The sequence below is a fragment of the Athene noctua genome, chromosome 3 (genome assembly GCF_965140245.1).
Source record: "Athene noctua chromosome 3, bAthNoc1.hap1.1, whole genome shotgun sequence".
In the NCBI taxonomy this organism is placed as follows: domain Eukaryota; kingdom Metazoa; phylum Chordata; class Aves; order Strigiformes; family Strigidae; genus Athene; species Athene noctua.
Window position 1 is genome coordinate 277,209 of NC_134039.1, and position 12,438 is coordinate 289,646.

The 12,438-nt window shown below is 45.4% G+C and overlaps 1 protein-coding gene across 8 annotated transcripts in view; it reads left to right on the plus strand.

The window, feature by feature from the left end:
* Positions 1-12,438, plus strand: part of PPFIBP1 (PPFIA binding protein 1) — a 116,383-nt gene that overhangs the window by 99,155 nt on the left and 4,790 nt on the right. For 7 of the 8 annotated variants that reach the window (XM_074901694.1, XM_074901693.1, XM_074901696.1 and 4 more), the window contains 8 exons: positions 965-997; positions 3,180-3,321; positions 3,594-3,722; positions 4,375-4,525; positions 5,749-5,860; positions 6,007-6,095; positions 10,588-10,710; positions 11,539-11,664. In XM_074901694.1, the coding sequence (XP_074757795.1) occupies positions 965-997; positions 3,180-3,321; positions 3,594-3,722; positions 4,375-4,525; positions 5,749-5,860; positions 6,007-6,095; positions 10,588-10,710; positions 11,539-11,664 (905 nt within the window). The remainder of the gene's footprint in view (positions 1-964; positions 998-3,179; positions 3,322-3,593; positions 3,723-4,374; positions 4,526-5,748; positions 5,861-6,006; positions 6,096-10,587; positions 10,711-11,538; positions 11,665-12,438) is intronic. The other variant, XM_074901695.1, reaches the window with a different exon arrangement.

A 12,438-nucleotide genomic window follows, 5' to 3' on the forward strand; every position in this document is an offset into this window, starting at 1 on the left:
TTTGATGAATTTGCATGACAAAGAAATAAAATATTCTGCTTAATGCAGAAGTTGCTGTTGCCACCAACTGAAATCCTACTTGCATTCACTGCTCTGCTGTAGGAGTCTTTCCACTGTTCCAGTTCAAGCATCAAGGGAGTCTGTGCATCAGATCTACTGCCATTCATCTAAAGTTTTTGGCTTTCTCTTGCACAAGACTTAGGAATTTATCCTTCAGAAGCCTGAAGGGAGGGATAGCTTCTGCTTTGCTGAGTGGAAGAGTCTCCTGTTCTTGCTTACTCAAAGACAACTTTTGACTGTTGTTCAAAAGAAGTAACATACCTACACATTTATTATACATTGTCCATTTTTACCTGTGACATACAGCATGAGAACTTGCTATCTTACTTGGAATAGATGTACGGTCTATTCTGAGGGTTGGACTCTTTGCTTTGGTTTATTTCATGTGTGCTTTTGTGTAATCACTTGTTTCATCCTGAAATTAATATGCCTAACCAAGTGGAGTACTTGTGGCTGTCATAATGGATTGGAAGATGGGCCGTCTAAGTCAGGCTCCTGTGAATACGAGTAAGTTAGTTATGTTATCCAGATTTCAGTGCTTTCATCTGTAAAGCTGGTGTCCAGATACTTGCCAGCTCACGGGAGCCCATGTGAGTCACCTGCCCCATGTGTCATGGAGCAAGTGACCTCCCTGCACTGAAGTGACTGCAGTGCTGTTTTACCCTCTCCGCTGTAGAGCTCTACTGCATTTCTTTTTTTTGTGAGAGGGGGATTAATGTGGAATTGGTAATCCTAATCTCTGTGTGAATTCAGCATTACGTGTGGCGCATGTGTCTCATGTACCTCCCTCCTTTTGTCTTGTATTTTGCTGATATAAGTTTTGAACTGTGTTTTACCTTGTCCCTCTGCGTGTTCTCTCCCATTGTGCTGCGTGTGGTTATGTGCATTGTTTGGATATCTGAAGATCGCAGTCGAAGTGCAAGTGCACCTACTTTAGGTATAGTAATCCTGCATGTCTGCCTGTACCAGCGCTGTCTTGTGACTGCTGCTAACAGCTGGTTATGGCCACACACTTTTCAGACAAGAACTAGACACCAGAGCTCTGCATCGAAACTTTGTCCATCACTAAAAGGAGTTTTCATGTAACATCTACCCTCTGCTAAAAAGTCAGCTGCGCCACTTCTCAGTAACTGCTACTAATGAGAGAGATTGCGGGTTAATTTGCAGAGACCTTTGCCGTAACTTTGAGCACAAAGTTACCCACAGGCCGAGGTATCAGGTGGGTGTGGGTGATGTTTAAATACTGGAGGCACCTTTTGCTGTCACCTGTCCTGTGGCTGAATGAGGTGTATTTTCCAGGCATTCACTTAGGGGACTACTGGGGGGGAAGGATACGTAATTCCTCTTCTAAGATATATATAATAAACAGATGAGAAATAACTGGGGCAGATGGGGATAGAGCCATTCACATAGTAAAAACCAGTCTTGTGATGTGTGTGTTCCCTGAGTGGTTCTGGCAAGAGCGGGTACAACCTGCAGGGTCCTGCTTTAGCAAGCAGAGCTCTGTCAGTTCGGGGGGGGGGGGGGGGGGGCGCATGTAGAGCCAGCCAGTGTGCCCCTCACTGATGAAGAAACCAAGTGATCTGGGCCCTCACAATTTTCCCTGTGGCCCCTTAAATATTGGCTGTTCTATGAGGTTCTGCATGAAAGGGACCGAGGGACAAGGAGCAAACGTTGCAATACCCGCAGCTCTCCACTACTAATGCGCCCAACCTCGTCCTGGTATTCTCTCTCTAGAACGCTGTTTAAACATATTTTTTCTAAGCTAGCACTTTTTTAATACAAGTAAAGCAAAAACCACAAATGCAAAAGCCTGGTTCGACGTTAGTGCTGTCTCTCACTTGCAGGATCCATTTATTGGTAGTGGTCAGACCAAAGTGCCCGGAAATAATCTGTTGTGTGACCTTGTTGCTTCACTGCAAGGTTTAACACCTAAAACACTGGTGGAAAACGGGACATGTTCAGCTGTATTCTGGCTGAATCATCTAAACTTTGCCTGGCAGAAAGATACTCTGGCAAAGCCTGCAGTTTGTTGCTGTTTGTGGCACATTGTGGCCGCCTCAGCGTTAACTCTGTGGCTTGAGACCACGTGTCTCAGCAATACATGTGCTGCCTGGACTTATGTGACTTGTTTGGTTTTCTTCTGGAAGTCTGAGAGTCCAGTTAAAAAAACAAATTATGGTCATCTAATTATATGGCCATGTTAAAAGATGGTAAAAGTAGTTACAGGCCTGACTGTCAGCCTGCTGCAGGCTGCCTTGCCATGGCTGCTTCATCTGAACAGGCTCATGCTGTCACTCTTCACCAGCTAGTAAGTGGCATAAACTCCAAGTGGTAGTTTTATTCAGCTGTCTGGCACTTGCTGGCATATCGCTGCTTACGTAGGCTAGTAGATACTGCAATTCTAACGGTTTTCTTTTAAAATTTATCTTAAAATAGTTTTCTTCTTTGTTAGTTCAGCTTTTGGAGACAGGAGTCCTCAGGTTTGTTGTTCAAGGATTTAATGCTTTTAGAGTGGGTGGTGATGTGTAGGGTCTCTAACCAGAGTTGCTTTGTGTATCACTCAGAAGATGTAGTTCAGACAGAGCCTAAACTCCATGGTGCTTCTCTGCAGAGGAACAAAATATTCCACAGTTTGCAGAAGTGAGGGGAAAAGGGCCCTTCTGCTCCTGGAATTTCCTCGATGGGGAACTTACGGAATTCTGCAGGTTACTAGGAAAGATGCCTGCAGGGAAATTACTTATTTTTCTGTGCTTTGGGGATGCACAGCACTGGACTGTTTCTGGGCATCCATGTGCCTCAGCTCTGGCTGTGAAAGGACTGTAGGAGCACTCCCCAAGGAAAACTACACTTGGGATTTAATTCACTGATTGATTCACAAGGTGTTTTTTGCCCACCTTGGATGCAAGGCACTTAACTGGTGCAGAACATTGCCTTGCCCAGCAAGCCCACGAAGGAGGAACACGTATTGTTTCTCCTGGATTTCCCATCCTTCTTTGCCCCATTTTCTTAACATGGTGGTTTTCAGTAATTTTAGCAAGAGGCAATTCCAAGTTCAGGAGTGTTATCTGTACAGTCCTGCACAAGTGGGTCTTGATGGGCCTTTTGTTTTCTAATAGCTGAAACGGAGAAGGGATCTGCAGATCACTTGGATCTGGCTGGCTTGCCCCCTCGCCCAAAAGAAACGGATAGTCTACAGATGACACCACCTTCTCCAGATTCCAAGAAAAAGGCCAGGGGGATCAAGAAGTTATTTGGAAAGTAAGTAAAAGATGAGAAATTACCATTCTTCAGAGCTGGTCTTATGCAGGGGTTTGCTGGGAGCACATCTCCCTTTTTCCCCCTTCAGCCTGTGGCTCCATGGTTTACTGTCTCAAGAGCAGGAGCCAGTGTGGCATTGGAGAGAACTAACGGTAGGTTGGTGACAGGTAGAAGAAGAGCGACAAACCCTGTAGGAGATCTCACTTATATTGGTTGCAGCAGCAAGCCTTTTCCTTAGCCAAATGTGAATATGCTTTCTTCCTTTAAACTAGGCTTAAAAGAAGTCAGTCGACCACCTTCAACCCAGATGACATGTCTGAGACAGAGTTCAAAAGAGGAGGGACAAGAGCAACTGCGGGCCCACGACTGGGCTGGTCTCGGGACCTGGGGCAGTCTCACAGGTAAGACGAGTGGGGCAAAGCGTGATGGTGCCTGCCTTCCCCAGCCCTGGTTGAGCAGAGGGTCCAGAGGAGGAGCGCAGTGCCCAAAGGTCCCCTCTCCTGGCAGATGGGAACGGGCGGATCCAGGCTGCTTCCTCCTCTGAGAGATGTTCTTTGCAGGGTGGGGTTGGCCGGGTCGTGGGCTCCTGCTGCCCAGCAGAGCCTGCCTTGCTCACAGGAGCGCAGCTGGGAGGCCACGTAAAGCAGGGTGTGAGCCCTCACCTGGCGGGGGCAGATACTTCTCGGGTATGTTGCCTGCTCTTCTGGGGATTAAAGGCTAAAGTGAAACACTGTGGTCTCACTTCAGAGTTTCAGCCATATGAAGCAGCAGAGGTCGTTTTTTTCATTAGTATGAATAGACCATGTTTATTGTGATAGTGTCAGAAGATCAACAGCCCGAAGCACTTCATGGTGCTCACAGTTCAGAAGTAGAGACACCTCCCACAGAAGGCTCACCTGACGGCCTGTCGTGATGCACGTTCTCCCCCGGAGATTGTCCCAGCTCCCACAGAATACTTGTGAATTAGGCTTAGGGTTTGGTTTTATCATTATGTATGAGAATAGGAGATGTGAGGCATGGGATTTATCAGTCTTTTTTTGGTCAAATCTGTAGTGAGCTGGACACGCCATTCGCAAAGTGGACGAAGGAGCAGGTTTGCAACTGGCTTCAGGACCAAGGGCTAGGCTCTTACATAAGTAATGGCAAACACTGGATACTGTCTGGGCAAACGCTTCTTCAGGCTTCTCAGCAGGACCTGGAAAAGGTGAGAAATACTGGAAACACTGCTTTCAGTTAAAGGTACAAAGAAATTGCTATTTCTGTGCCTGTAAATCATGTCTGTAAGATGCACTCAGTAAAAATATAAACAAGATGAGTTTTTAAAATACTGTCATCTGCAGAAAAGTCAAATCCGTTTCTTTTATGTTGAAGTTTCATAGAAATGTAGTGTTCTGTAATTAAGCTAATAATTACAAATATGTGATTTGACTTCATTAAGCATGGACATATCAATTGGCTATGCCACCTTCTAAAAAGTGAGAATGCCTCATTATCCTGGGTTTGTAGCCCTGATTCATTAGCACTCGTGTATGGTAGTTATTTCATGTCTGTGTGAGAAGCGTGTATAAAAACTGCTGGTTTTGTCTGATTGTATTTTCTGCCCATTTTATACAAAGAGGAATGAGGATTTGTTGCACACAAGAGGTTCAGTCTCTGATCAGTCTCTTTGTCTTAAATCATTACAGAATTATCTTTTTTCTAGGACTAGAGTCAGAAATAAAAGTTGATTCAATTTATACTTTGAATCCACAGTATTATCTAACACTTGAATTTTCAGCTTTTAAAAAATCGCTCTCCTCAGCAAGTAGTAAGCCTGCTTTCTCAATTATGCAGTGAACTAATTCAAAATTACAGTTACAGTACAACTGGAACAAGAAGAGTGTGATATGAACATGGTGGCTTGTTAACCAGAGTTAACATTAATTAGCAAGTCCTTGTGGAAGTGTATATGGGATTGAAGAGATCCTGGAATGGCTGCAATTGCAGTTAAACTGGGGAAGGTGTTATGCATTTGAAAGTATTAATAAATTTCAGTAGTTCATGGGACCTTCACATGCTCTTAACTAAATAATTATTTTAACCTAAGTGGGAGGGAAGGAAATGATCCTATCAAGTATTTTTCTGAATGCTGACATGGTTTATATTGTGGGATTGTTTTAACCTGGTATGAGAATGTTGTGGCTGACATTTTCCTACAGTTTGGAATCCACCACATTTTGAAATTAATCCACCACAGTGAGTGGGCCTTTCCCTAGTGCTGAACACATGCTAAAATGATGCTGATACTCAGCAAATATAAAATAAACCTGCTAAGTCACCAGCAAGTGCTGAGTAAAGTGTGACTCTCTGAAACCATTTGTAATTCAGCAGAGGGAGAAATAAAATACAGTATTGTCTCTAGGTTTGCTGCTTTCTTTCCTTTCACAGGAGCTTGGGATAAAGCACCCATTGCATCGGAAGAAGCTTCAACTCGCTCTGCAGGCGCTCGGATCTGAAGAGGAAAACAATCATGGGAAGCTGGATTACCACTGGGTTACTAGTAAGATTTTATTACATGCGGAAGCAGCAACTTTAGACAGGTGTTCCTAATTATGGCTAATTTAGGGCTCAAAGAATGAGAGCAACACTAAGCGGTGCCAGGTAACTTTGCTGCCACACTGACATGAGCATCTGTCTCTGCCTTAGGGTGGCTGGATGACATCGGCCTCCCCCAGTATAAGACCCAGTTTGATGAAGGAAAGGTGGATGGCCGAATGCTCCATTACATGAGCGTGGTGAGTAAATGGCTTTTCTTCTCCTGACGTGTCTTTCATGTTCTTAGTTTCTCCCTAGTTCAGTGCATGCTGGCATACCTCCAGATAGCTCGCTAAGGACCGCTTGAGACTAGAGAGTCCTGCTTTCACCGTGCCTACTGCTGCGATGGCATAGATGTTAAATTCATGTAACACCCTCCAGCGTCCCCATCCCGGCTTCCGTGTTCCTCCTGCTCCCTTTGGGTCCATTCACCAGTGACAGCAACCTTGTTCGCACCCCACAGCACAAGCAGTTGTGCCCTACCACACACCTCTGCCAGCAGCCTTCTCCCTCCCCACCTTCACCTCCTCTCAGCTTCCCCCAAGCTTTTTGTGGCAGCAGCGCCAGCCCCAGATGCACTCCCTGCCCCGCTGTATACAGGGGGAAGAGAGGTGAGGCCCCAGGACTCAGCCAGCTGCAGCTGGGGAGGAGGCACCACCATTGACAACTCTTTCCTCAGCCCCGCTGCCGGAGTGGCCACTGGCCAAATCCCGGCTGGCAGCCGGGGCAGCTCTGTGCCAGCTCTTGCATCGCAGATGGCCGTTCTCCTGTCTGTCCAGGGAGAGCAGGACCAGAGGGGGACCTGAGGGGCTCCAGTGTCCACAAGGAGCCAGAGAGCTGGATCACGGCGATGCAGCTTGTAGCTTCCTGGAGCAGAGAGTCGGTGCCTCTCTAGAGGCCAGCAGACCACTGTGCATTACTGTGGGCCTGTGTTAAAACTTCTACGGAGGAATGTAGAAGTGCCTCATGGTCGTTGTCTCCACATGTGTGTTATACCTCAGATGGCTGAATCTACTGGAAGGAAGCTAAAGTTGGGGCTTACTCTTACTTGCCTCTGCCACACTGCAAAAGCTAGACCAATGCACATGTAGTGTACCAAAAGTGGAGACTTCTCTCCAACAGCTAAACATCTCGCGTGTCTCGTGGGACCTTCTGACAATCATTTCAAAGCTGTTGAATGGTTCCTAAATCAGATCTTCACATTTTCTGGATGATTGCAGGGAGAAGGCTGAGGGATGTCAGAGAGTCAGAGGCATCGGTGCCACTAAAAGGATATGTGAGAATGTCTGTGTGCTTCATTTCAGCGCTTAAAGGACACCTTGAAACTGTAGTGGGTGTCCTGAGTTAAGCTAATGCTGACAGCTGTAATTTACAGAAAACAGGAGGCCTACAGTAGCTGTAACCTGTAGAAAACAGAACACCTTCAAGGCCTACTCACCTGCGAGAATTTCTTCTGTTCCTTCCAGATTTAAAGACACTGTCTTAAGGTGGAAGAGCAAACAGAGTAAGCAAGAGACAAGAATCATGCATGAGAAGTGGGCGATCTTGTGCATAGCAGTTGTGCATGACACTGATGTGCTCAGACAGTGTTTGTACACAGAAGGGTGCAAATTCTGTGGTCACAGTTCATGCAGCTGGGCCTTTACCCTTCAGGTTGTTATTAATAGAAGTAGGTGGAATTTTTTTCTTCAAAAAACATTCTGTCTACTTATGTATTCATGTGGAAATAGGTGAAGAAAACCCACACAATTTCCTTTGAAGAAAATTGCAGTTTTAAGAGCCAAATTGTTTGAAAATGGTCTACATGTATTAGCTTTTCCATAATGTATTTCAAAATGTTGAGCACCACCATCAGCTCCCTACTTTATTACTGGTCAGGTGAAGCCAACCCAGCAGGTTTCCTTTGTGTAAAGTCTCAGGTAAAATGAGATAAGACCTTTGTTCTTCTCTGGCGACACAAATGCAAACCAAGCATCGATGATACTAATTCCTTCTGTATAACAAAAGAAGTCATCAGTCACACTCCTGTTCTCCCATGAGCCACACCATGGGCAGAGTAAAAGGTGCCTTTTTATGCCGTATTTGCATGTGCTTTGTATAGGCTTTATAGTAGCACCAGGAGGAAGCCTAGGGTTGGTCCATCTAACTCTCCTGTAAGCCAAGCACAGCAAGGACCAGCCTGCCTCGGCTACCAGGCGTGACTTTGCTGTGGAGTCCATGGCAGTCAAATGTGAAATACTGCTTTATGTAGTGGGGTTTGGTGTTTTTCTTCCTTCAGTGTTTTGAGTTTGCACAGTAATCTAAAAGTAGGAGACAGTTTCTTCTGCTTCTTAAGTCTTGGAGATCTGATGCCAGGAGGCTCCATTGAGCTTGGTCTTGTTATTAACTGGGTGAGGATTGAAGGTGGATAAGATGCAGCATAGGCTGTAACGTAAGGGAACTTTTAATATTCAACAGTCTTTTTTGTGTTAAAAAAGAAAGAAAAGTAATAGGTGGACAAAGGAGGGATGTGCAGCAGGAGCTTTGCCTTTTAAATAGATATTCTTCCTGTCACTTCCCTTTCATTTGTAGATCACTAGGGATATCTTTACACAGAGTTTAACCATCAAATTTTAACAACAGATTCAGTGTAAACAACCAACTAAATACAGCTGTATGCAAAGTATGAAGGAATACTTTAAAAAATCTTGTCAAGTTACCCTGACTCAAAATAAATAATAGCAAATACTATTTTATAATAAGTAAAGTAGCAAATCATGACATAGAAACTCTACTCTTAGATTCATCTTGAGGTTAGCTGAACACAATGAACTGTTTGAGTAAGCAAAGTATCTAAATATTCTGACAAAATAGGGTCCAATATCCATAGCACATAAGTAATACTAAAACATACTAAGCCAGGTTAACCCTAGCACAAGGATGCGTAAATGTATCTAAGTTAGCCAGCTTGCAACAGCAGAGAATTGGACTTTGAGACACTTGGCACAGTTAGGACCGAATTACAGCTGAAGAGCCTACTTTGGCAGGAGTGGAAGTCTCACAGCAGGTGACTGCAGTCGCGATGCAGGGGAGGATTTTCTCCTGTAACACTCCTGGAGCGACAGCAGCAGCCAGGGAGCTGATAGGTCTGTCTGGGCCTGTCACGTACTCCTCCTTACAAGCTTTTCATGGCTGCCACTCCCTAATCAGAGAGAATCTGATGATTTTGGTTTTGAAATACTAAATTTCTGGGGCTGGCCATTGGAATGAAAACAGGGACTCAACAAAATGTGACACCTTCCACACTATGTAGATTGTAAATTGGTGGCAGGTCAGGGTGTTGGGTAGCACCAGCTGCCTTTTTTAATCTGTGAGACTCATCTAAACCTTCTGTCTCCTTCACCACTGCCCACCACATCTCCTGTGCCCCTTTGGGTGCTAGAAGGCTCTGTCTCTCCCCTCCTTGGTGGTTTGAAGGAGGCCTCAGTACAAGGAGGAGAAGAAGGAACTTCAGTGGACCCAAAGCAAAACTCCTGCTTCCAGCTGCAGTCACGAAGGGAGGAACTAATCTCTCCCATCTCTGGACATCTCAAAAAGCTACCTGTCCAGCCAAAGGCACAGTTGTCAGTGCAGAGAGGGACACTGAGGCACCATCTCGTCCCTTGGCATGGCATGAAGGGACGCCTGACGCTTTCCACGGCTGCTGGTGGGAGCCTAAACAGCCAGTCTGTGCTAGCTATAAAATAAGTCCCTTTGTGAGATGAATGTTTAAGTTGAAAACATTGCAAGGATCAAGCTTTTGGAGAAAGAACTGACTGCTTTTTTAGTATCACTGATGTGTTGCAGGAAGGAATGTGGCCGTGCCTTTGCAGGCTCTTGCCCTGCAGTGTATGAGAAGTGGCTCGTTCCATGCTGAAAGTGGTGTGGTGTGAAGGCACAGCCAGGTTGCCTTGCAGTGCCTTGTCACAGAGCCGGCCTTCAGGCTGCCCATGGTCCAGCATGCTCCTGTGGCACACATGAGGGGGAGCTGTGCTCCTGGCCACCTGCCCTCCTTCCCTCGAATTGTAGCAGGTGGCTGCACAAGGTGGGAGCTTGGTGAGCTGGGGCCAAGGTGAATTAAGGTGAGCCTTTCCACAGCCTGGGTATGGTCACCCTTTTCCATCATTCAATCACTTGTGACAAGCATTTCAAAAAACATTTCTCATTTGCAGCTGTGGGAGACCAACCTGACACACCTTCATATTTTTTTCCCTCTTTTTTTCATTCTAACCATACAGAATGCCTCAATTTTCAGGGTAATTTACTGTTTTCAGTTAGGCTTTTAGCTGGGTGTTTGTGGTATTAAAACTTTTGGCAGGATTAAATGCAAATGCCAGGTGAATCTGATGTGCTGTGCAAAGCTGTCCTGGCTCTAATCAGATCGCTAAGGGTGTGCGATCTCACCCCTTCCCCTCCTTGTTAGCCCAGGTTTTGTGTACTAAGCTCTGTACTCCATGTGAAGAACATCGCCCAGGAGCTAGTACAGTACAAAATGGAAAGCTTTTATTTTGGGACAGATGGTTTGATGTTAATCATATGTCTCACATATTAAAATCTTACCCCAGAATGTGTCAGATGTGCCATTTTAAGGCAGGGTCCAAAGTAGTCTCTTCAGATGCTGGTTCCACCAATAAGCATGTTCATGTTTATTAACTTCACCTTCCTCTTCAACAGGATGACTTGCTGTCCTTGAAGGTTGTCAGTGTCCTCCACCACCTCAGCATCAAAAGAGCCATTCAGGTGTTGAGAATAAATAACTTTGAGCCCAACTGTCTGCGCAGGAGGCCGTCTGATGAGGTACTGCTTTCAGATGAAGCTGGGAAGAGAAATCCTCTAGGGTTTTTTTCCCTGGTGTTTCTGATTATTCCTGCTCTGCACTCTCCTCCTGTCTCCTCCTTCCTCTCATTCTGTTTCATTTTCGGTTTCCTTTTTCTCCTATTACTCTTCCAGTCTCATGCTCTGCCATCAGTACCTGGAACGCTACTAACTTTCCTCCACCTGCCATGGCCCCAGGCTCATGTACCCCTTGCCAAGTCTCCCGCTTCTCTTCCTAGCCCACAGCTGGCTGGTTTGGCCCAGTCTCTGATGTGCTGTGGGTCATCCCGATCATCTGATGAATGTAAATCGTCTTGATCTCAGCGCACTGTTGCCATGAGTCTTGTGTAACTCTCTGGAAAATGGATGGCTGTGTTAAAGTTTTCTGTGTAAGAGGAGTTTGGCCCTGTGGCCAGATGGAAGACTGCCATCAGCTTGTTTTGGAAGCTGGATAGGGCAATGGATGATGAGGCAGCCCAGACTCTTGGATTTAGATTCGCAATGCGTATCTGCAAGAAAAGCACAGCAGCTCATGGAGCTAGCTAAATCTTCAGTTCTACTGCTAGAAGTTGCAGGTAGTCCTAGTGCACAGCAGGATAATGGAATGACGTGAAGCATAATACAGACCTGCCCCCTGCCCAGACCCACCTCCACGCTGGTATTACTGCAGCAGAGCAATCCAAAAAGAGGGGTTTCTCAAGTGCAAGGACTTGCATTCATGAAGGGCAGGAGATGTTTGCTTCAGTGAAGACTGGGGCTAGGACAGCTGAGTCGGGGAGTCTCCTTAACCGCCTGTTCTCCTGCTCACAGAATAACGTCACACCTTCTGAGGTCACCCAGTGGACCAACCATCGCGTCATGGAGTGGTTACGCTCTGTTGACCTGGCAGAGTACGCGCCTAACCTGCGTGGGAGCGGTGTGCATGGGGGACTGATGGTAAGGGTTTAGGCTGGCTTGTTCCATTTTATTTTAAAAAAATATGTCTGAGAGTCACTAAAGCAAAGTTCTGACATTATCTTTGCTGCACACACCTTATGTTCTTACTCTGCTTAATAAGACATTGCTATCAAAATGTATTTCCCTACAGTTTAAAGAACATTAATGTCCTGGGCAGAATTAGAGTGGGCAGCAATGGGTTTGGTTATCCATATTCCCCTCACAATTTAATTTAGTTATGGCATTATCGACCTCCTGTCCTACAGTGCTGTACACTGTTATTGTGCTCTTCAGCAGCCACCATATTCCTTCCTAGACCTGGATATGTTCTTATTTTGTGAGGAAGGCTTGTAACTTTTGTAAAAATTTGTGATTTCTGTGTCAAACCAGGATTGGTTTTAATTGCTCTAGCATCGGGTACTCCAGACGAGATTTATACTTTGCAGAGGCTTGTTGTGTTGATTAAGATCCCTGCTCCAAATATTCATGTCTGTTATTTTCCATCATCCCTCTGGCTACATTTTCCAGAATTAAAGAGGATGGTGGGTAAACACTTTGTGGCAGCTTCACACATTACATGAGTTAAGGGTGTTTGTTCCTTTCTTCTTGCCTGCCAATTTGTTTACAACTCAAGAAGGAAAACCCGGAGGTAGGATTTTACAAATCCTTTAAGTAGTTAACTTTATTTTCTCTCTCTTTGTTGTATGTTTCCTCTAAAATACAAACAAAAACCCCAAAGCAACACGTAGGAGGTGACCAAGATAGGTGTGCCTG